The sequence below is a fragment of the Palaemon carinicauda genome, chromosome 41 (genome assembly GCF_036898095.1).
Source record: "Palaemon carinicauda isolate YSFRI2023 chromosome 41, ASM3689809v2, whole genome shotgun sequence".
Taxonomy (NCBI): domain Eukaryota; kingdom Metazoa; phylum Arthropoda; class Malacostraca; order Decapoda; family Palaemonidae; genus Palaemon; species Palaemon carinicauda.
In genome coordinates, this window is record NC_090765.1 from 946712 (window position 1) to 971736 (window position 25025).

At 35.6% G+C, this 25025-nt stretch overlaps 1 protein-coding gene across 1 annotated transcript in view; it reads left to right on the plus strand.

Annotated features, from left to right (window-relative positions):
- Nucleotides 1-23391, plus strand: part of LOC137632196 (N-acetylated-alpha-linked acidic dipeptidase 2-like) — an 81281-nt gene extending 57890 nt beyond the window's left edge. Inside the window, exons 10-18 of the mRNA XM_068364081.1 lie at nucleotides 5450-5569; nucleotides 7049-7131; nucleotides 8473-8601; nucleotides 9448-9527; nucleotides 10416-10506; nucleotides 11690-11948; nucleotides 15542-15629; nucleotides 16643-16735; nucleotides 18732-23391. Coding sequence (XP_068220182.1) covers nucleotides 5450-5569; nucleotides 7049-7131; nucleotides 8473-8601; nucleotides 9448-9527; nucleotides 10416-10506; nucleotides 11690-11948; nucleotides 15542-15629; nucleotides 16643-16735; nucleotides 18732-18933 — 1145 coding nt within the window. The 3' untranslated portion in view covers nucleotides 18934-23391. The remainder of the gene's footprint in view (nucleotides 1-5449; nucleotides 5570-7048; nucleotides 7132-8472; nucleotides 8602-9447; nucleotides 9528-10415; nucleotides 10507-11689; nucleotides 11949-15541; nucleotides 15630-16642; nucleotides 16736-18731) is intronic.
- The last annotated feature ends 1634 nt before the right edge of the window (nucleotides 23392-25025 follow it).

Consider the following 25025-nt stretch of genomic DNA (forward strand, 5'->3'; position numbering starts at 1 on the left):
AAAATTTCCTGACTTCGGTAAGGAATTCTTCATTGCAACAGACGCCTCAGACTTAGGAGTAGGAGGGGTATTGCTTCAGCAATATGATAAACAATTTTTTCCCGATAGCTTTCTATTCTCGAAAATTGAGAACTTCCGAAAGTAAGTATGCAGTAATAGACAAGGAAGGGCTAGCTATTGTTAATTCGCTAGTGCATTTTAAGTTCATAATTTACGGTTATCCCGTTAAGGTTCTTACTGACCATAAACCACTAACAGAGTTCTTTAAAGGCTTCAACCACAGCCCTAAACGAACTCGGTGGCATTTGATCATTCAAGATTTTGGCGCAAGAATCGGGTATTTACCTGGGAAAGCAAATATCATTGCGGATGCATTATCACGCAACCCCGTGTCATCTTGTACGGAGCCTTTAGCTGAATTAATAGATATATCAACATCCATGCCTATTGTAAAAACAATATCTGAACAAGAAGATTTAGGCTGGAGCGCTGAATTGTTACAGACTGAGCAAAGAAAAGATCAGAAAATAGAAACAATTATAAATGCTTTGAAAGGCAATCATAAGGAAAAGGAATATATAAAGTATAAGCAGCAGAGTTATATAATCAAAGATAATATTCTGTGTAGGACTGTGACAAGGAAAACCCGCAATACACCACATGTAACTAACGACCAGGTAGAAGTACCAATCTCACTTATTTCCACTGTCCTGAATTGGTTGCATTCAAATCCATTACATGGACACCCGGGGTTCTCATTAATGTCACAGAAAGCCAAATCATTGTTTTATTGGCATACAATGCTTACAGATATAAAAAGACACATAGCTAATTGTCGCACATGTCAGGAAAACAAAGGGCATACGAAAACACCTGTCAGCCTAGGGGCTTATCCCGTGCCCAATCAACCCTTTGAAAGAATACATTTAGATTTGTTAACAGGATTTTACGAGTCAGACAGAGGAAATAAGCACCTCTTAGTAATTATAGATGCTTTAACTCGATATACAGAACTAATAGCGCTTAAAACTAAAACTGCGATTGAATGCGCTAGGAAGTTTTACGAGTGTTACATTTGTAAACATGGAATTCCACGCACGATAATCTCAGACTCGGGTGGTGAATTTAATAATCACTTTCTTACCTCATTGTGTGAATTCCTCAGCATAAAGAAAATAAATACCATGATATATCACCCAGAGTCAAATGGGCTAGTGGAAAGAGCAAATAGGAAGATATTAAATATATTAAGGGTAACACTAGGGGGATCAGACCCCAACTGGGATATTGCAATACCGGCGGCACTGAGTACTCTGAATCATTCATATCATATATCAATTAAAATGTCACCGCATGAAGCATTGTATGGTACCCCAGTTAGAACGCCTTTCCATGTATTAACGCCTACAACTAATCTATCAAATCCTTTAAAAGAATGTATAAATGCAAGTATAAGTCGATATGATATCCTTCGAAAGAATTTAGAAGAATCACAAATCATAATGAAAAGGAATCATGATAAAATAGCGAAGCCAACTAAAACATATACCGTGGGTGATAATGTATATATTCAAATCAATGTACGAAAAGGGCTCAATTATAAACTAACACCTAAGTTTGAAGGCCCATTTAACATTTTGGAAACATTAACGGCCAATAGGTTTAGAGTTCAAAACGTATCCCAACCCACGGATGAGAGAATAGTACTATTGGCTCACATAAGAAATTAAAAAGAAAAGAGAGGAAAAGAAGTGAGGGAAAATTTTTTTTTATTTTATGTGATTAAAAGTTTTCTTTTTAATACAGGAGTAATTACATATATTTTTCTCGTTACAGGTTTCCAAGATGAATTTTTTGTTGTTGGGAGTGATATTGTTCGCTCAGACATTTTTCTCGTGTGGGATGAGCTCTAAAACTAAAAGTATAAATTTTAAATATGGCACTATAGTTGAAAGACAAGAAGACATTTTTATTACATCAACCAACGTAATTGTAGAAGTGAATATGCAAGCAATTTTTCTTCAAGAGAATGATGTCACTAGCTTAAGAACCGCCATTTCAAGGTTTTCTGCCTCATTGGATGAGTTGCATAGAAGACATTTTCATTTGACTACAGAGAGTTTGCTTGGATCAACATTAAAGGTTGCAGAGATGCTATCTGATGACTTGAAAAATAAGACTGACGAGACAGGATCTTTGGCTTATGACCATTTGATGTGGACTGTAGGACACGAACATAAAGAAAGACGGAATCCATTTATTTATGCTGCATTAAACATCTTTGGGTCTGTTGCAAGTTTAGGTTTAGGAATTTCCAATCGTCTTAAAATTAGTAATCAAAATAAGAAAATTGAGTTCTTGACTCATGAAGATGAATTGATTATGTCAGAACTAAGGAATCAGTTAGCTTCAATCAATAAAATTATGGATTTAGTAAATGAACATTCAAATAATATCGTTCAGATTATGGAAGTACAGGATTTGTTGGCAACATTAACGTATTATGATCCAAAGATAGATCACATACATAACAGAATTGCACATTTCGTTGAGAAATCCAAGGATTATGTAGAAGCTATCACGTTAGCAACTAAAGGTGTACTGTCGCCCCATTTGTTGCCTATAAGTTACTTAAAGTTAATTCTGGAGAACGGAAGGGATAAACTAGGCTATGTTCCTTTGTTAGACAAACATAGGTTAGAATTTGATTACAGCCTAATTATAGTAAACGTAGATAATAACAAGATTATGATTACAATTCTCTTTGATTCTTCTGATGCCTGACAATCTTACAGGATATCACCATTTCCGACTTTCATGACGAATCACTCAAATCCAGTAATATCCAGTTTGACAGGACACGTATTGATTTCCCCAGACAAGGAAACATATACGGTCATTAAAGACTTAAATCAATTAACTCACTGTTCAGACGCAATGGATAGAAAAATATGTACAGCTGAATCATTTGAATTCCATAAAAACTTAATGGATTCATGCGAGTTAGGTATAGTGCTAGACGGTGCTCTCTCCCATACAAGTGAAAATTGTCTGGATAAGCTTTATCCCTTTGACAATAATGAGTTCAATTGTAGACTGAACAATGGCTCGTGGATACGATACGACAAGGACGGCTTCAATGTATCATGCCCTGACGGATCCACGTCCTTCACCCACATCTTCGTCGCAGCAGATGGTTGTATCGGGACTTCCCCTAATTCCATGGTGACTGGTCTACGGACACTCATCAGAGAACGAGCCTACTTCGCGAACTTCACGTGGACCTCTACAATGCCAGCACTCCCTCTCCCGTATAACAGACAGGTTGCAAAGCGGTTGATGAAGCTTACCGAAAGGGACCACCTGTCATCGACTTATAAGGAAATCCTTCACCCCATACTACTAGCAGGTGTGGCTTTCACGGTGGTGATATTTATCGCCGTGAACATCCTTGTTTGGCGTAGGTTACGGCACAGTATGCAGCTACAAAAGAATGTTTCGCCTTGTCCCGACAATACTCCGTATTTAATTCAGTTTAAAGCCGTTTGAGTGGCCACCTCATTCGCTAAAGGAGTAAATTGTCGGAAAGTGTTTGTAAGAAAAGCTGTTAGTACGCTAGTAATATGTAATTGAAGTAATTTTCTACATTTGCATTGTTAAAAATACATTTAAAACAACATTTAAAAAAAAAAAAAAGATATAAATCATTTTTTCTCTCGGCATTTAATAAAAATATATAAGCCGGAATGTTAAAAAAGAAAAGAGAAAAAAAATACATAACAGAATCTATGGGCATCTAATAAAATATATCAGCCCTATATATATATATATATATATATATATATATATATATATATATATATATATATATATATATATATATATATATATATATATGTACGAAACCGTGGTACGTGTACGTACCAGGAATTCATGTTGTGCACTAAAAAATTGAGTATTATGTTACTATATGTTTCTGACAAAGGTAACAATTATTCTTCAACAAGTTACCGAATCATATGTAAGTCAGTAGTTTTTTTTTTGTACCATATAATCATTTGCTAGCAATGTACCATATATATGATCTTTATTTTATCATGCATTTTTTTTTTTGCTTTGGTAATATCTTTTTCATATGCATTGTTGTTATTATTTTTTAATGTGCCTATTTTGGACATTCGTCCTCGTTTGATTATGGCTGAAGTTAAACAAAGAATAATACATATGTCCAGTCACACCTAGTAACCATGTTTTGGCTTGTTGTGAAATTTTTGTGCAAAAATTGAGATAGCTGGCCGAGCTTATGTAATAGTTAAAATAAGTTAATATTACATGTTTAAAACACATGATGTAATATGTCATTTTGGATGAAGGTGCTAGCCGTGGGACTTGCTGTAGTCATTCAAATCATAAACAGGACGTACAATGTAGCCTCAACAATGTGACAATGTGTCAACACCATGCATCAGCGTGTGAAAGTTTGTGACGTCACCGGATGCAGGTGTCTTCCGAGATTGTGACGAAACTTATATAAACTAAGCATACGATATCTGTGATATCGATAAGTTAGTCAGTTCATATCTATACTTCACCAGAATTGGTCATCTGACCAACCCAGCTCCCTCCAGTGATGGAGATGTTTAACTCTGTTGTTTTTACTAATAAATACTTTTAAAGCTAATAAGATGTAGGCCTACTCTGTTATCCAGCTATACACATCTGAAACAACACATACTCAATGTGTGCTTATAAAAGTAGCACACCAATATATATATATATATATATATATATATATATATATATATATATATATATATATATATATATATATATATATGTATGTATGTACATATATATATATATATATATATATATAGAGAGAGAGAGAGAGAGAGAGAGAGAGAGAGAGAGAGAGAGAGAGAGAGAGAGAGAGAGAGATGCCCTGGAAATTAAGCAAATCAATTTGTTTATAGACTGCACCCAGATGAATTAATTTCTCAATTATTCTCTTATTTCTGATGTCGAAATAACAAATCTATTTATCTATCTGTCCTGATCAAGTAATTGAATCAGTAGAACTTCTAAAGTTCAAACATGCAGCAAATGTTTGCATGTTGAACAGGCTGACATAAATTTCTTTTTATATTTCATTTATGAAATACCTGTTTTAATGTTGTTCATTACTTCTCATATAGCTTATTTATTTCCTAATTTCCTTTCCTCACTGGGATATTCTTCCCTGCTGGAGCCCTTGGGCTAAAAGCATCCTATTTTCAACTAGAGTTGTAGCATAGGAAGTAATAATAATAGTAATAGTAATAAAAATAATAATAATAATAATAATAATAATAATAATAATAATAATAATAATAATAATAATAATAATAATAATAATGTGCCTCTTTATGTACATTTGCATCTATCTAATTATTTAAGTATGACTTTGCAGATCGATATGTCTTGATCGGAAACCACCGAGATGCTTGGGGCTATGGTGCGGCTGACCCTTCCAGCGGCACAGCGCAGATGCTGGAGACAGCCAGAGTTCTTGGAGAGCTCATGAAAGGAGGTAAAATATACTCTTCACTCTCAATTATTGATGATGCTTGGGATACCTAGTGATTTAAAGATTAAAGGTGTTAAATTCATTTCCATCAGAGGGGATGCCTAGCAGAACGTCAGCCAGGCAAGCTCAGTATCCACTGTGTTGTCCAACCACAGCAATGGTCTCCCCAGTAAACAGCTTAAACTCATGCTCTTCACTCTCAGTTATTGATGATGCTTGGGATATCTAGTGACTTAAAGGTTAAAGGTGTTAAATTCAGTTCCATCAGAAGGGATGCCTACCAGAACGTAAGCCAGGCAAGCCCAATATCCACTGTGTTGTCCAACCACAGCAGGTGCCTCCCCAGTAAACAGCTAAAACTCAGGCTCTTCACTCTTGATTATTGATGATGCTTCGGATATTTAGTGACTTAAAGGTTAAAGGTGTTAAATTCAGTTCCATCAGAAGGGATGCCTACCATAACGTCAGCCAGGCAAGCTCAATATCCAATGTGCTGTCCAACCACAGCAGTGGCCTTCCCAGTAAACAGCTAAAACTCAGGCTCTTCACTCTCAATTATTGATGATGCTTGGGATATCTAGTGACTTGAAAATTAAAGGTGTTAAATTCAGTTCCGTCAGAATAGATACTCACTAGAACGTCAGCCAGGCTAGCCCTGAACCCTATCATATTGCCCAACCACAGCAGTGGCCTCTCCAGTCTTTGATTTAAGCTTTGCATCTTTCTGTATTACCTTGTCTTTTCCTATTCGTCTGGTCTCTCTTGCTTCTCCCCACTTATCTGTCTAATTTTGTTAAATTTTTCCTGCTTCAGTTTTCTTCTATTATAGGGGATTAAATCATTCAGACAAGCCTTGACAGTTTAGGGATTTAATTCACCAGTCTCCGTCAAATTTACTATGAGAAATGAAAGGGCTACAGCTATATCCATTTCAGAATTACTGATCTTACACGTTCTGGCATTTGATTTTCAAATGAAAATACATTGATAATACTGTATTTTGAGAAGACAGATTCTTAGATTGAATTTCTTGAAGAGTCCATTTATTTTTCTCTACTATTTGTTGCTAGGAAAAAACGCATACCGAAAGGTCAAGCAATTTTATCAACCTTTCAAACTATTCATCCAAAGTGTGAAATTCTCTGCCCTTAAATCAATCTTGTAGTAGATTTGTTATCATACCAATGAAAACAATCTTCCTGGATTGATTATGTTCTTTGGTAGACTTGCCATTTTTCAGTATCCATACCCCAAATCAAAATAAATAGAATCTTTAAATGTATTTCATTGGATGTGGATGTTAAGAAAATTAGATTTAGCTTTTTCATTGAAACTGCTGCAGTAAATTCAATTGTTGAGTAGATTAGTATAAGTCGTTATGGGCTTATGGTATTATGCTTTTTCAGCCAGTGTTGCAACCTGGCTAATGATAGTAGTGGTGATAATAATTAAGAGCTCTATTTTCCCTTTACTTGCATGTAGGATGGCGTCCAAGACGAACTCTCATATTCTGCAGCTGGGGAGCGGAAGAATATGGAATCATTGGTTCAACTGAGTGGGTTGAGGTAAGACAACAACAAGGAAGTAAAAACTCAAGATTAGTCCCAAGCAAAGATAAAACTAATGACTTGGGCCTTTAGTGAAAAAACTACTACTAAAACTAGCAACAAATCATTCTTATTCTGAGGCAGAAATGTGTCAAAATGAGGCTTCAGAACCAGTAGTCAGATAAAAACCCTCCACCTACTGTAAAGACACATTTTGATATTTCTGATGTGAACTTTTTTTAGTCTGAAGCATAAATGTGTTAAAATATAACTTTAAAGCCAGTATAATAATAATAATAATAATAATAATAATAATAATAATAATAATAATAATAATAATAATAATAATAATAATAATTATTATTATTATTATTATTATTATTATTATTATTATTATTATTATTATTATTATTATTATTATTATTATCATTATTATCATTATTATTATTATCATTACCATTATTATTGATTAATTAATTGCTAAACTACAAACCTAGTTGGAAAAGCAGAATGCTATAAGCCCAGGGGCTCCCACAGGGAAAATAGCCCAGTGAGGAAAGGAAACAGGGAAAAATATAATATTTTAAGAACAGTAACATTAAAATAGATATTTCCTATATAAACTATAAATACTTTAACAAAACAAGAGGAAGAGAAATAAGATAGAATAGTGTGCCCGAGTGTACCCCCAAGCAAGAGGGGTTTTTTTATTCATATTTTTTTATCATAATCATTTGATATTTGGGAAGATATAATTCATCATGCAGTATTTTGCAACTCAGAGGGGTGCGTTTGATACCCTTTCTAACGTGTTTTGTGGTTGATACTGCAGGCGGTGGTAAAGGTACTTCCCAGTCACCCTTTGCCCTCAAAATATTTGGCTTATGCATTTTACCAATCATTCAATCTATGCTATTTCTTACTTGGTTGATCAACTTCACCATGTTTCCCTGTTGCATTTTTCAACCGAGTCCCTCGTCAGGCTGGGAGGAGCGTAGAGAGGAAAGGTCCCCTTTTTTCATTTGTCTTGATGTTGGCTACCCCCTAAAATTGGGGGAAGTGCCTTGGTATACAGATGGATAGATGTTTCAACTTTTATACAGATTTTAAGTGATAGTCTTCGGACGACAGAAACCTAGAAATATAATGCTAGGGTCTTCTTCTTCTTCTTCTTCTTCTTCTTCTTCTTCTTCTTCTTCTTCTTTTCCATCTTGATAATAATAATAATAATAATAATAATAATAATAATAATAATAATAATAATAATAATAATAATGATAATAATAATAATAATAATGATGATAATAATAATAATGATAATTGGTTCTTTGTACTCGATTCATCAGTTTGTATTTACAGGAACATGTGGAGAAACTATCTGAGCGATCTGTGCTGTACATCAATACGGACACCTGTGCCTCTGGGCCCATTCTGAATGTCCCTGCTAGTCCACTGATATGGGATGCTATTCAAGAAGTCTCTAAATTGGTATGTGGAAAGAGAAAGTAAAAGAGTTCGTATTTATGAGAAAGAGTAATTAGTGAATGTTTGGTACAAATGTATATTGCATAGAAGTTCACTCAGCTGTTTAGGGGTACCAGCATCTGTTGGGGTAAAAAAAATGGCAGGGCACTAGCAGCCTTTCTCTAAAAAAAATTGTTGCTAATAAATCCGAAAGGTGCACCCCAGTGGTGAAACCCACTCCAATGTGGAAAACTGATGTTAAAAAGAAAAATTTCAATGAAATTTAGTGTCTCCTTTCAACTTTTGAATGAAATTTACAAAGTGCCCCATTTCAACATTTTATTGAAATTTAGTGTCCGCTTCCTACTTTTTAATGAAGTTTACGAAGTGTCGCCTTTCAACTTTTTAATGAAATTTACAAAATTTCCCCTTTCAACATTTTAATGAAATTTAGTGTCCCCTTTCAACTTTTTAATGAAATTTACAAAGTGTCCCCTTTCAACTTTTCAATGAAATTTACAGTGACCCCTTTTAACTTTTTAATAGAATTTGCAAAGTGTCATTTTCAAAATTTACGAAGTGTCCCCTTTCAGAATTTTGATGAAATGCACCAAGTGTCTGCTTTCACAATTTTAATGAAATGTTCAAAGTGTCACTTTTCAAAATCCTAATGAAATTTACAGAGTCCCTTTTCAACTTTTTAATGAAATTTACAATGTGGGTGAAAAAAAGAAAGGATGAATAATAAATAACCAAGGGACTAACATACAGAATATTGATTATAACTTTTTTTATTGTCTTGTCAGCTCAAATAAGTAAAATTGTATATTTTTTTTTCTCAATTGAGAGGCTCATCTTTTCTTTTCACAGGTTCCTGGAGTTAGAGATGGACCAACGGTCTATGACGAAATGGTTGCTTATCATAAGCTTCAAAATAAGTCATCTCCCGAGTAAGTATGTTATGCCATGGTGGTAACTGCGCTTTAGGTCACAATTCAGATGTTTTATATGGACATACATATATGGTGACTTTATTTTGGATACGAATGCATGTGTTATTTGATGAACTTCAGCCTATACTGTGTGGCAGATATATTACCATCTTACATTAACTATCAGACACCTGGCAATCATCTATCAATTTAATCAACACATGCAACAATGGCAATAGGAAATGCGTACTTTATTGTTTGGTACTAAAATATGAATTGGATTCAGAACCAGTTGTGAATTCAAATTCTGCAAAAAAAAAAAAAAAAAAAAAAAAAAAAAAAAAAAAGTATATATCCTTGTTTAACACTACTCTAGAAATGAATGATAATGAATAGTAAACTAAACTTGTGCATAAAGTTGACCTTATTACCTTCACTGATAAACCTATGCTGTAATGAAATATGGTAAGTTCATGAAATGTTACAGAACTTTGCAGTTAGTTTGATAAATCTGGACAGATAAGTTTCATGAGAATAAGCATTGCTGTATAACTACTGCTCACACAAAGGTAATAGTGAAATGCATCTAAAATAAAGTGTTAGTAGCACAATATATACAATTTCTTAAACTTAAAATAAATAATCAAAGATGGGATTGTTTAGGGGAGCCTATAGGTCTATCTGCTGAGTCATCAGCAGCCATTGCCTAGCCCTCCTTGGTCCTAGTTTGGGTGGAGAGGGGCTGGCGCTCTGATCATATGTATGTAAGGTCAGTCTCTAGGGCATTGTCCTTCTTGCTAGGACAATGTCACTGTCCATTGTCTCTGCCATTCATGAGCGGCCGTTAAACCTTTAAACTGCCAATCCATTCATTGATATCTTTCATAAATTTTCTATGATTTCCAGAATGAAAACATTGGGAGGAGGTAGTGACTACGCCCCTTTTTCGTTTTATTGTGGAATCCCCTCTCTGGACATCTGGTTCAGAACTGACAAGGTTAGTCAGTTACATTAATTGTTATTTGCACAGTAAATCCATTCCGATCTTGTTATTTTATTACAAAGGCAAATATATCAAGTAACCTATGATCATTAGTATAAGCTCTAATACTTGAAATATTTTTGCAGTTGCTCCGTATTTCTAACTCAAACAATTATTAATTGTTAATTATTTTTCATATCGTTTATTTATTTCCTTATTTCCTATCCTCACTGGGTAATTTTCCCTATTGGAGGCCTTGGGCTTATAGCACCTTGCTTTTCCAACTAGGTTTGTAGCTTAGCTAATAATAATAATAATAATAATAATAATAATAATAATAATAATAATAATAATAATAACTGTGTTTAGAGTAGCAAGTGCCAAAGCCTCTGTACCATGGTCTTCCACAATCTTTGGTTAGAGTTCTCTTGCTTGAGGGTACACTCAGGCGAGATGTGCCATCATTTCCTGTGTCCAACTGTACCAGAAGAAGATAGCCAAGTTTTTTTATATCTAAAGTAGGGAGATATTGTTCTTCAATTATCTGTTGTGTTAGGAAGAGTTAACACTTCTCTGTAAAAATTGTAATACATTACATCTGAGTGGCCTTGGATAATTATCACACATTTATTTATATTTCTTTCTTTTAGTTACGTTTAGTTCCACGATAAAGCAATAGGTTAAGATATCTTACATCAAGTAATAAGCTAAAGGGATGGCCAGCAATAAAATAGGAACCAGTCACAAAAATTTATCTATATTCAACAATTTTACAAAGGATAAAAAAGGGAAGTGTGGATAGGAATATATAATTTGGAATAACCTCGGTTTCTGCTAGCACATTACGGACCCCTTCTTCTTCTTCTTCTTCTTCTTCTTCTTCTTCTTCTTCTTCTTCTTCTTCTTCTTACCCACCATTATCCCTACATTAAAGGGTCGGCTGCCTGATGCGTCCTCTCCAATGTCTTCTATCAAAGGCATTCACTTCCAGCAAACCTCTTCTCTCCATATCATCCTTTACCTTATCTGGCCATCTAGTTTTCTGCTTTCCTCTTTATCTTCCCCACACTAACAGGTTCCTCTAAAGCCCTCCTCACTTCCTCCGGATCTCTTGAGAGCTGGCAAAGGTTATCAGTTTACCTAGCTATTGAAATCACTTTATTGACATCACTTTCTATACATCCATCAATTCTTTCAGAATAAATACGACATCTCCACCTACCCCGCCTACCACACGGGCTTCGAGACCTTTTACATGATGGAGAACCACATCGATCCTGGTTTCAGGATCATCCAGGGCTGCAGCAGAGTGGCCCTTCTAACGCTCAAGTACTTTGGCGACTCCGTCATCATCCCCTACAGCTTGGAGAGACTCCCGGAGGCGGCCAAGAAAGATCTGGACAGCTTCAAGGTCAATGGAGTCAGAGATAAATTGGTTAACATATACGATAAGTACTGTGAGTCATTACAATTATTATTATTATTCTTAAGTTGATTTTATATGGAAGGTTTTCAATGGTTCTAATGATTTAAGTTTCAATATTTCTGCACTGCATTCCGCCAGTAATTGGGTAATTTTCTTACTTCATATCTGGGAGAAACATATCCCCAGATGATTAGTGGTAACACAAATACAATGATTTGTCACAAAAGGCACAGTTGAGTTCACGTAAAAATACAGTTGTACAGGGGGTCCTCGGATTACTCCGGTCCCGACTTACGCTGTTTTGTGGTTATGAACGCGCCCCCATAAAAATATAAAAAATAATATTAAGCGTCGTTCCGTCTTACAGCGTTAGCTTCGTATGCGACGTAAACAATTGTGAAGTAGTTTCTAGCGCGCAGCGAATGAATACGCTTTGTGGTGTTTGCAGGGGAGGAAGACGGCGTCCCTCCGTTCCAGTTCTACGCCATTTTGGTTGTGTTTGCCTCTTCTCTCTCTCGTTCTTTGGAGCTTTTTGCCTTTTGTTATAGCTCCTAAGCGTAAGGCAGATTCTTCTGATGGTAGTGTGTCTAAGAAAAGAAAGGCCATCACCATGGAAGTGAAATTAGATATTATTAAGCGGTCTAAAAGCGGTGAAATGCCAACGAATATTGGCCGAGCGCTTGGCCTTAGTCGTTTGACCGTGACTACTATTCTTAAGGACAAAGAGCGCATCGTTCAACATGTGAAAGGATCTGCTCCTATGAAATCAACAGTGATAACCAAGTAGCATAGTGGTTTAATTATTGAAATGGAAAGATTATTAGTGCTTTGGTTGGAAGATCAAAATCAACGGCATTTTCCGGTGAGCCTAATGGTAATTTAGGATAAGGCTAAAAGGTTATTTGAAGCGTTGAAAAAAGAAAGGGGAGAAGAAAGTGAAAGTGAAGAGTTTTCAGCTAGTAGGGGTTGGTTTATGCGATTTAAGGCTCAGACCAATTACCATAATTTTAAAGTGCAAGGTGAAGCTGCCTCTGCATCAGCTGCCTCTACTACTCCAGATTTGCCAATAACAGAGCCTCTACCCTCTACCTCAGCTGCCTCTATTGCTACAGAGCCTCTACCGTCTACCTCGGCTGCCTCTATTGCTACAAAGCCTCCACCATCAACCTCAGCTGCCTCTATTGCTTCTCCAGCTTCTCCAACACTTTCTGTAGCTTCTGCCTCACCTCCAGACTCACCTGCCCCAGCTTCTCCAGCACCTTCTGTAGGTTCTGCCTCACCTCCAGACTCACCTGCCCCAGCTTCTCCAGCATCTTCTGTCTCACTTCCAGAGAATCCTGACTCACCTGCCCCAGTTTCTCCAGCATCTTTTGCAGCTTCCTCTCCACAATAAACCTGTCTCTCCATCCCTTGCAACATCCCTTCCAGTATGCAAGCCAACCATAGGATTAAGGTAAGGAATTGTTTTTTTTATTAATATTTACTTTAATTCATGTGGTAAGGAATTGTTTTCTCTTTCTCTAGTACTTTTTTTATGTCATTTGATACATTTTAGTATAGTACAATACTTTACAGTACAGTACAGTACGTATAGAGTAATCTATTTATGGTATTCCGACTTACACTGAAATTCGGGTTACACCGCGTCTTAAGAACGGATCAACGTCGTAACCCAAGGACCCCTTGTATTAAAAACACTAAGAAACATGCCGAATTTTAGGTAGGTTTCAAACTTAACATAATTTGGGTGGGTAAATCCAAATTAAAGACAGAGTAATGATCATCATCATCTCTTCCCACGTCCATTGACGCAAAGGCCTCAGATAGATTTCGCCAGTCGTCTCTATCTTGAGTTTTTAAATCAATACTTCTCCATTCATCGTCTCCCACTTCCCGCTTCATAGTCCTCGGCCATGTAGGTCTGGGTCTTCTAACTCTTCTAGTGCCTTGAGGAGCTCCATGAAACATTTCGGTTAGATCTATTATCTATTAGCTGTTGGCTAAAGAATAATCCCTGCACTACCCTTACAAGATAATCTCAAGATAGAAATCTATTTGAGGATGACAACAATACACCTTTCAAAGAGATTTATGCGGTTATGTGCAACAAGGAGCTATACATGATCACAAAAATCTGGTACAGAAAAACATCAAAAGGAAGACCCTCATAAAGCACCAAAATCATAAGGAATACTTTTGATAGAAAACCTGTCACTTAATACTGTGTGTGTGTGTGTGTGTAGATTGCCTTACCTTATGTAAGACACGGGCTCTTGCTGCTGGGCAGCCCGTAAAATACTTCATACTGCAGAATAATTGTTCTTAGTACTAACAACTTGGTAGCAGAACATTGCCTCTACAAGACAAAATTCTTCAGTAAGTGATCAGGAGCGAAGTTTATTTGATTATCAAAGGGCCAGTAGCGTGAAAGACTGGGACCTTATTGAAACATATGAAGTTAAATTGTAGAGCTCAGTATTCGTCAACTATCATTTCACCAATAGGAAAAAATTATTATTTATTGTATTAGCTTTTTATTATATAATTTATATCATTATAAGCAGTTCTTATAGGAAAGGATAGAAAATCACAAGTTTTCAACAACTGCTACTGAGTATAAGTCTAGAAAAAAGTAGATATTGAAGTTACAATGGAAAATGAAAAGGTATAAGTTACAATGGAAAATGGTAAGACTTTCCTAGTAAAGCCATCCTTACTACAACACACTTTGTGGCCTGCACCATTTTACTTCTTATAATATGGCAGTAAACAATAATTTTCTGGATTGTTTTCTAAACATAATTCTTGTTCTGTAGTTTATATATGACTGATCTTTGCTTTTCTCACGGAAATTAGTTTTTTTTATGTAATCTAATTATCTGCATATTATCTGATACTACTGCTAGAGAGTTATGGGGTCCTTTGACTGGCCAGACAGCACTACATTGGATCCTTCTCTCTTGTTACGGTTCTTTCCCTTTGCCTACACAGACACCGAATAGTCTGGCCTATTCTTTACAGATTCTCCTCTGTTCTCATATACCTGACAACACAGATTACCAAACAATTCTTTTTCAGCCTAGTGGTTAACTACTACACTGTACTTGTTTAGTGGCTACTTCTCGGTAAGGGTAGAAGAGACTCTTTAGCTATGGTAAGCAGCTCTTCTAGGAGAAGGACACTCCAAAATCAATCCATTGTTCTCTAGTCTTGGGTAGTGCCATAGCCTCTGTACCATGGTCTTCCACTGTCTTGGGGTGGAGTTCTCTTGCTTGAGGGTACATTCGGGGACACTTTTCTGCCTAGTTTCTCTTCCTCTTGTTTTGTTAAAGTTTTTATAGTTTATATAGGAAATATTTATCTAAATGTTGCTCTCCTAAAAATATTATATTTTTCCTTGTTTCCTTTCCTCACTGGGTTATTTTCCCTGTTGGAGCCCCTGGGCTTATAGCATCTAGCTTTTCCAACTAGGGTTGTAGCTTAGCATTTAATAATAATAATAATAATAATAAAAATAATAATAATAATAATAATAATAATAATAATAATAATAATAATAATAATAATAATCAAAGTATATTGTAAGAATTTATTAATTGAATATGATTTTTTCCTTACACGCAGCTCTTCTTGAAGAATCCGTTGATAACTTTACAGCGGCAACATCGACGTTTGCTAAGAACTTGTTGCATAAGGAAGGCAGCATTAATGAGTAAGTATTTTTAAGTTATTCAAAATTTAGGATTATGTTATATGGAATGCACTGAGGTTTAGGCTAAATGAGTCTTTCCTAATATTTTTTAGGATTTTCTCTCCACTTTTCGTTTAAACAAAATTAGGCCTAGTTAGCTCAATCTGTAAGAAAAATGTTTTAAAAGTAAAATGTTATTACTATATTCTAAAGGTTAGCTCAATCCTTAAAGATAATCCAAAAGTAAAATGATCCATTCAGGCCTGCAACCTGTTTGAGTATTATCTCTCTTCCCCTCTTGTTTAAATACTACGACAGTAGGCCTATTTTGTTCAATGTGTCAAGATAATTTAAAAGTAAAGTGCTCTGTTTACGGCCTATTTGACCTTTTAAACACAACTAGGCTTAGTTAGCTCAACGTGTAAAGATAATTCAAAAGTAATGTGCTCCATTTATAGCTTGTTTGAGTTTTTGGATGCTCAGAAAGACACACTTTACATTCAAATCAGAATCAAAATTTTCTTGATACAGCTTCCAGACACAATGATAGTTTACTAAACTAACTCGCCAATAAAACTGGACTAAAGTAAACCATAGTACGCAATATTAATATCTTAACAACAGCACACCGATAACTTTGAATATTTCATATATTTCTTTTTATTCTAACGACTTTTTTTTGTAGTATAACTAAAAATTATTCTTCATAGTAATTTCCAAGAATAGAATTGAGAAGAAAAATTTAATCTAGTTATTAAGAAAAATTATAAAAATTCTGCGACTTTCAAAAACAAAACATATTTTTATACAGCTGATAACAATTCAAATGCACCACTAGAAAAACTGGAAAATTACTGAGAGAAAAAAATGAATACAAACTAAAGGGAAATGAAAGAGTAATTTCTCTCATTGGTCATTGTAGTCTTAATCAATTTTCACTAGTCTGAAAATCATTTAGGCTTTTCATGGTCATTTACACTTACAGTCTTGCAGTGTCTTTCATAAAGGCTTTTTATTATTTCCATTTCACTCAGCCCAATTATGATACGAGCTATCAACGACCAGATGATGAAGCTGGAACAAGTTTTTGTCCTATCAGCCGGTTTGCCTGGAAGACCTGAGACGAGGTGAGTTTCCTTATCGTTTAATTAACAACTATTCTTACCCACTATTAGGTTAAAGCTATTCTTAGGTATAACTCCTCCCTTAAAAAATGATTTTGACATGGGAAAAATCTATTTTTGAGTAAGATAGCCATGTCGTCCCGATGGAAGTTCCTCAAGGCAGCTTTCTAGTTGGGATATTTCTGCGAGTGATATACCAGGGAATTTTACCCGTAGAGGTATCCCGGGGCTACTACCCCCGGAGCGAATATCCCAAGAGATATAGTGTATGTAACAGGGACCTGTTTAAATATCCTTCCCCGAATAGAGTTAAAAAGACTGACTATATTATGAATTTCTTTTAGTGGAATAGACTATAGATCTTTATAAAATTAAGAAAAATTTCTACCAAGTGTGACTAATTTGGGAAATGATCTTCCTAATCATGTACTTGAATCAATGGAACTTCAAAAGTTTATACTTGCAGCAAATGTTTTTATGTTGAACAGGCTGACATAAGTCTCTTTTTGTAGTTTATGTTTGAAATATCTAATTTAATGCTGTTACAGTTCTTAAAATGTTTCATATGAGTATTTATTACTTTTCTTGTAGTTTATTCATTTCCTTATTTCCTTTCCTCACTGGGCTATATTTTCCCTGTTGGAGCCCTTGGGTTTATAGGATCCTGCTTTTCCAACTAGGGTTGTAGCTTGAATGGAGCGGCCGCAGCACCAACTGCCGTAGAGTCCGCCATAGTACCAACGATGGAGGGGCGAGGGGGTGGGGGTGGAAGTCGGTGGGAGCGAGTTAACTTCCGGGGTCACCAATGTGACGAGCAGAGAGAGGGTTGTGAACTCAAGGGCAGGATGCAATCAACTGAGTATCTTTATTAAAGAACACACTCCTTTATATACAAAACCTCAATGCAACAGGAAAATACATGTTCGAGAAAATGACAATGTTACATAGGCGACACGCCAACATGTCTATTCTGGTTCTTTTTAGTGCGAGGGAAGAGCGCAGATACAAGCATAATATATACAAAATTATTTATGTACGACCGTGTGACACACGGTTGGTACATAGCCTACTACTATTACTACTATTAATAATAATAATAATAATAATAATAATAATAATAATAATAATAATAATAATAATAATAATAATAATAATAATGCTAAACTATTATCTGTACTATCAGATTATTCTAAGCAGGCACGTAGCTTTGCTTCCTACAACCTAGTTATAAATGTTGTATGCACAGAGGTCAAACTAATTCAATCTTATAACACCAAATTTAGTTATCTGTTTTTTAATTAAAAAAATTATTTCCATACTTATATCGTAATAAAATAAGCTACCAAATGGAAGATCTAAATAGACAACCTCTAAATTAAATACGATGTTCACTCTCTTCTTAGGGTAGAAGAAACTCTTTAGCTATGGTAAGCAGCTCTTCTAGGAGAAGGACAATCCAAAATCAAACAATTGTTCTCTAGTCTTGGGTAGTGCCATAGCCTCTGTACCATGGTCTTTCACTGTCTTGGGGTGGAGTTCTCTTGCCTGAGGGTACACTCAGACACACTATTCTATCTTATTTATCTTCCTCTTGTTATTTTATTTTTCAATTTTTTGTAGTTTATTTATGAAATATTTATTTCAATGCTGTTACTGTTCTTGAAATATTTTATATTAATTACTAATTACTTTTCTTTTGGTTTCGATATTTTCTTTCCTCACTGGGCTATTTTTCCTGTTGGAGCCCTTGGGCTTATAGCATCTTGCTTTTCCAACTAGTTTTGTAGCTTAGCAAGTAATAATAATAATAATAATAATAATAATAATAATAATAATAATAATAATAATAATAATAATAATAATAATAATAATAATAAACATATAAATAAATAAATAAATAAATAAATAAATAATAATAATAATAATAATAATAATAATAATAATAATAATAATAATAATAATAATAATAATAATAATAATAATATTTCTTGTATTTCAGACACGCCCTCTTTGCCCCAAGCCAGTTTGACAGCTACGAAGCCTCAGGGTTTCCGGGGATAAGTGATCTCCTCTACGAACATAAAAACCTTGATGTCAATGGGAAGAAGAAGAAAGAGAAGGAGATTATGAGACATATTTCTGACCTGACAATTCTATTCCAAAAGGCAACAAGTCTTTTGAAAGACTTTCACTTCTTTTAGAGGTTGGCATGTCACCGGGGCAGATTTTCTTTTTTTTTTAATTTTTTTTTTAGTTGGCAAGCCTGAAGGTATCAATATTCGTCAAAGTAAAATGGGTATAAACGTACTGACAACAATTTAGCCGCCCCTCTGAAGTAGGTTTACTTGATAGAAAGATTGGGGAACAGACAGTCTGAAGTAGTCTACTTGGTATGAAAATTTGAGGACAGACAGCCCGAAGTACGCCTACTTGGTATGAAGATTGAGGCACAGACAGTCTGCAATAGACTTACTTGGTATGAAGCTTGAGGGACAAATAGCCTGAAGTAGGCCTACTTGGTATGAAGATTGGGGGACAGATAGTCTGAAATAGGCCTACTTGGTATGAAGATTGGGGGACAGATAGTCTAAAGTAGGTCTATTTGGTATGAAGCTTAGGGGACAGACAATCTGAAATAGGCCTACTTGGTATGAAGATTGCGGGGCAGATAGCCTGAAGTAGGCCTACTTGGTATGAAGATTAAGAGACAGATAGGTAGAAGTAAGCCTACTTGTCATGAAGCTTAGGGGACAGATAGCTTGAAGTAGTCCTACATGGTTTGAAGAGTGGGTCATATATGTTAAAAACGACCAAAAATTATGCTCTGGTGACAGTCTTTAGGACGATTTCGTATTTTGAGTTTTTCATACTTTTAGTACATAACAGATGAGTTTTATTATCAACTGAAAAACTTTAGTGGAAAAGGAATGATATACTGATTATCCATAAATATTGTATATATGTATATTATATTTACCCTGTTTATTCTATTGATGAATTCTTGTATTATTATACTGTATGGATCCCGGGTCTGAGCACCTTAGATATATTATACGACTATGACTCCCCAAGTCTGGATTAAAAAATAGACTATACTAAGGCTCGTGACTGGGAACCAAACATACTACGACTAGCAAGTAAATTAACCTCTCAGATTTCCAAATTACCTTGTTTGCTTTTACATTAAAACTGTTACACTTTAAAACATTAATACACGAATTCTGAGACCGTTAACTAACTCCTAGACAGGAATATATAAAGCACTGAATATCCATAGGTCTCTTAAGCACTCTCAAAACCAAACTGGATAATTACTTTTAAGTATTAATAACACTTATTTAACTCTCACTGTGGTTCTTAACAGGAATCGGTCGGAAACTGGTCTTAAATAGTGATGATTGGAATAATACACTCATTACAAAAATAGATATATACAATATAAATTACAAATAACAAAACTAAGTCACTGGAAAAATTAAGTCTGAATAAATCTTAGAATAAGACAAAACTTTTACAATCAGAAATTATATAACTTGACTTGAATAAACCTTAAACATTAGAAATGAAACAATGCAATGAAAGTAATACAAATCTTTGAAATAATTCTGAAATTATATAATGATTTAAGTTTGACTCAAAATGAATTATAGTTAACCAGATCACTTTACAAACCTATCCTGCCTACAGGGCCATTCACAAAAAACGTTATACAATGCCAACACTAACCCTAATACAATGAATTCTAAATGCAAGCACTCACCCTAATACAATGAATTAAAAAATTACCTTATAGTCCTGCATAACACACGATTTGCTTTGGGGCACAGTGTGGAGAGGACACACTAGCACGCACTGAACATTTCCGACAATAAACTGGGTTACGGTCGGGAATGAGAGAGGGAGAGGGGAAGGAGGCTATCTTCTGGCTGCAGTTTTAACTCTATCTCTATGTCTGTCTGTCTCTGACTCTAACCCAACCCTGGGTCACCTATATATGAAATTTTGGCTAATTCTAGAAGCTTCCAACTTGTTTGGGAAGAGTGGGGGGGCTATGCCTAAGGGCATCAAAGTTTCCAACTAGATAAAAAAGCCAAGGCGAATTAGGGGGTTTTGGTAACTCTCAGATACACGGCAATGCACCAGCGAGATGACTTCCCAGCTAGCTCCGCCCACCTATTGTCCTCGAATTAACAAAAAAAAAAAAAGATAACCTCCTCTCACCGGCTACTCTCAAAAATTCGAAAGCACCTGTTAAAGAACATTCCAAAGCACATGTTCTGACATTCTCTCTCAAACATGACGCAATACATCATGAAGTATAAAAGATCATTACCTAAGCCCTTGTTCCTGTCTCGCATGAATCCTACAACACTTTCAAATAGACTACGCAAGACTTCATAGCAAACATACGTGAAATGAAAAGTTAATTCTTTAAAAAATATATGTAAATTACATATTTTAACTTGAATAAAGAATATAATGAAACTTATGACGAGTCTTACGTAATTTACATAAACTACTTACAGTATAATTCTATATGAGAGTAGCCTTTTTTATGGGCTGGGTATCATCTCTTCAATCACGAATGAAAGCAATATAAATAAATATAAATAAAATTATCCATAAACTACAATATTTACTCTACACTAGGCCAGTTTCGTAAGAGTATATTATATTTACTGAGACTATTCCATTGCTACTCGGAGGAAAATGCTGAAAAGTGTGCTTGTTCAAAATCTGCTAATTATTACAATGATTTATGCATTCATATCTATTTAGTACCTGCTTTTAGATATTCATCTGGTGTTATAATTATTATTATTATTATTATTATTATTATTATTATTATTATTATTATTATTATTATTATTATTATCAATGAGGAGAACACTAGATGAAACGAGAGTAGGAAAAGCACCTGGTATGGATGGTATGAGAGCTGGGATGTTGAAGGAAGGGGGTGTGACTGTACTTGAATGGTTGGTGAGATTGTTTAATATGTGTTTTGTGTTGTCAATTGTACCAGTAGATTGTGTTTGTGCATGTATCGTACTACTATATAAGGTGGAGGAGATATGCATGAGTGCTGTAATTCAAGGGGTATTAGTTTGTTGAGTGAGGTTGGAAAAGTATATGGTAGAGTACTGATGAATAGGATTAAGGATAAAACAGAGAATGCAATCTTAGAGGTACAGGGTGATTTTAGAAGAGGTAGGGGTTGCATGAATCAGATTTTTACACATGGGCAGATATGCAAGAAATATTTAGCAAAAGGTAAGGAGGTGTATGTTGCGTTTATGGATGTGGAGAAAGCGTATGATAGAGTTGATAGGAAAGCGATGTGGAATATGATGAGGTTATATGGAACTGGTGGAAGGTTGTTACAAGCAGTGAAAATTTTCTACAAAGGTAGGAAAGCATGTGTTAGGATAGGAAATGAAATGAGTGATTGGTTTCAAGTGAGAGTGGGGCTGAGACAGAGATGTGTGATTTCGCCATGGTTGTTTAACTTATATATTGAAGGAGTGATGAGAGAGGTGAATGCTTGAGTGCTTGGACGAGGATTGAAACTGATAGACGAGAATGATCATGAATGGGAGGTAGCCTAAATCAGGTGTTGTTTGCGAATAATACTGTACTAATTGCAGACTCGGAAGAGAACCTTGGCCGATTAGTGCCAGAATTAGGAAGGGTTTGTGAGAGAAGGAAGTTGAGAGTTAATGTGGGTAAGAGTAAGGTTATAAGATATACGAGAAGGGAAGGTGGTGAGAGGTTGAATATCATGTTGAATGGAGAGGTACTTGAAGAAGTAGATCTGTGTAAGTACTTGGGGTCTCTTGTTGCAGCAAATAGTGGAGTGGAAGCAGATGTACGTTAGAGAGTGAATGAAGGATGCAAAGTGTTGGGGGCAGTGAAGGGAGTGGAAAAGAATAGAGGGTTAGGCATTAATGTAAAGAAAGTTCTCTATGAGAAAGTGATTGTACCAACTGTGATGTATGGATCGGAGTTGTGAGGAATGAATGAGACGGAGAGTCAGAAATTGAATGTGTTTGAGATGAAGTGTCTGAGGAGTATGTCTGGTGTATCTCGAGTAGATAGGGTTAGGAATGAAGTAATGAGGGTGAGAACAGGTGTAAGAAATGATTTAGCAGCTAGAGTGGATATGAATCTGTTGAGGTGGTTTGGCCATGTTAAGAGAATGGAAAATGGCTGTCTGCTAAAGAAGGTGATGAATGCAAGAGTTGATGGGAGAATTACAAGAGGAAGGCCAAGGTTTGGGTGGATGGATGGCGTGGAGAAAACTCTAGGTAATAGGAGGATAGATGTGAGAGAGGCAAGAGAGCGTGCTAGAAATAGGAATGAATGGCGAGCGATTGTGACGCAGTTCCGGTAGGCCGCGCTGCTTCCTTCGGTCGCCTTGGATGACCACGGAGGTAGCAGCAGTAGGGGATTCAGATTATGAAGCTTCATCTGTGGTGGATAATGGGGGAGGGTGGGCTGTGGCACCCTAGCAGTACCAGCCGAACTTGGTTGAGTCCCTCGTCAGGCTGGGAGGAGCGTAGAGAGGAAAGGTCCCCCTTTTTTTTCATTTGTTTGATGTTGGCTACCCCCCAAAATTAAGAGAAGTGTCTTGGTATATACAGTAGATAGATTATCAATATTATTATCATTATTATTATTATTATTAGTAGTAGTAGTAGTAGTAGTAGTAGTAGTAGTAGTAGTATCAATATTATTATTATTATTATTATTATCATTATTATTATTATTATTATTATTATTATTATTATTATTATTATTTGCTGTTTTATGAGGCATCAGGAGTTTATAAACATATTACTGATCAAAAGGTTGTAGTGTGGTTATGATTTGATAAGGATTTTGCTGTAATTTCATGTAATTACTTTATTTTTTTAATTATAGCACCCCAAATTCTCATCGATTTTATATTTTCCTTAGATAGTTAGATAGAAATATTTTTTTTGGTTAAATAGAGTTGGCAAATATCCAACCTTTATAAATGATAAGGGAGGGCGAGGAAATAGTTGTTCAAGGGTCAGTGACAATGCCCTAGAAACTGACCATATATATTATTATTATTACTAGCCAAGCTACAACACTAGTTGAAAAAGCAAGATGCTATAAGCCCAAGGGCTCCAATAGGGAAAAAGAGCCCAGTGAGGAAAGTAAATAAGGAAATAAATAAATGATGAGAACAAATTAACAATAAATCATTTTAAAAACAGTAACAACGTCAAACAGATATGATAAACAGCCAAGCCCCCTCTCCACCCAAGCTAGGACCAGGAAGGGCCTGACAATGGTTGCTATTGACTCAGCAGGTAGACCTACAAGCTCCCCTAAACTCCCCTCCTTAGCTCAAAAAGATGGTGAGGTTGCAGACACTACAAAAAACTATCGAGCTTGAGCTAGTCTCGAACCCCAGTTCGGCGGATGGCATGGTGATATATTAGCTTGACATGTAGATCGTCCTTAGCTCACAGGGACAGTTGGATTTGATTTTCCCTTAGATATCAATCTAGCTATGAGTGAAGGCCTAAGGATATCAAATTACTGGCGTTTTCACAACAACAGTATCAATAACAACGACACAAGAAAATGCAGCCGTTTCTAGTCCACTGTAGGACAAAGGCCTCAGACATGTCCTGTATTCATGTCTGGGTTTTGGCCAGATTTCATCTCCCCGCTGGCCACTGCTATTTGGTAATGATGGGGGATTTATGTCTTATCACTCAGAGGAAACCAGCCAAGTAAGGATGGCCCTGACAAGTAAAGCTTCGCTGATCATGATCATACGCAAACCCTTTCACCACGTTAAGGTATCACCACTCAGAGAGGGCCTTAACAGAAGGCCATAAAATTTCTGAAGAGTAAAAATGTACCACTGGGGCTACATTCACCCCATGTGGTGAACTCTTGGTCTAACAGATGAATAAACAAAAAATACAGGTGTCTTATCTGGTATAAAATTTATTTGTAGAACAACTCAACATTATTGATAAATGTTAATTAATCTTGGTTATTGGCACGAGCGGTAGGCGGCGTAGTAATAATACAATTCTACATTAATTATCAGGTGGATTATTATAGGCTTGATGGATGCAGTCTTCTATAATATATAAGCAAATATAAAGAGAGCACTGCGTGGTACAACTAACTGACTGGCTGTATGACCAAACAGAACAGAACAGAACTGAGGGTATTCAGAATTATCAGTCTTACATAAACTGTATATTTTCTCTGTTGAAGCCACTGGGCTCATAGCATCTTG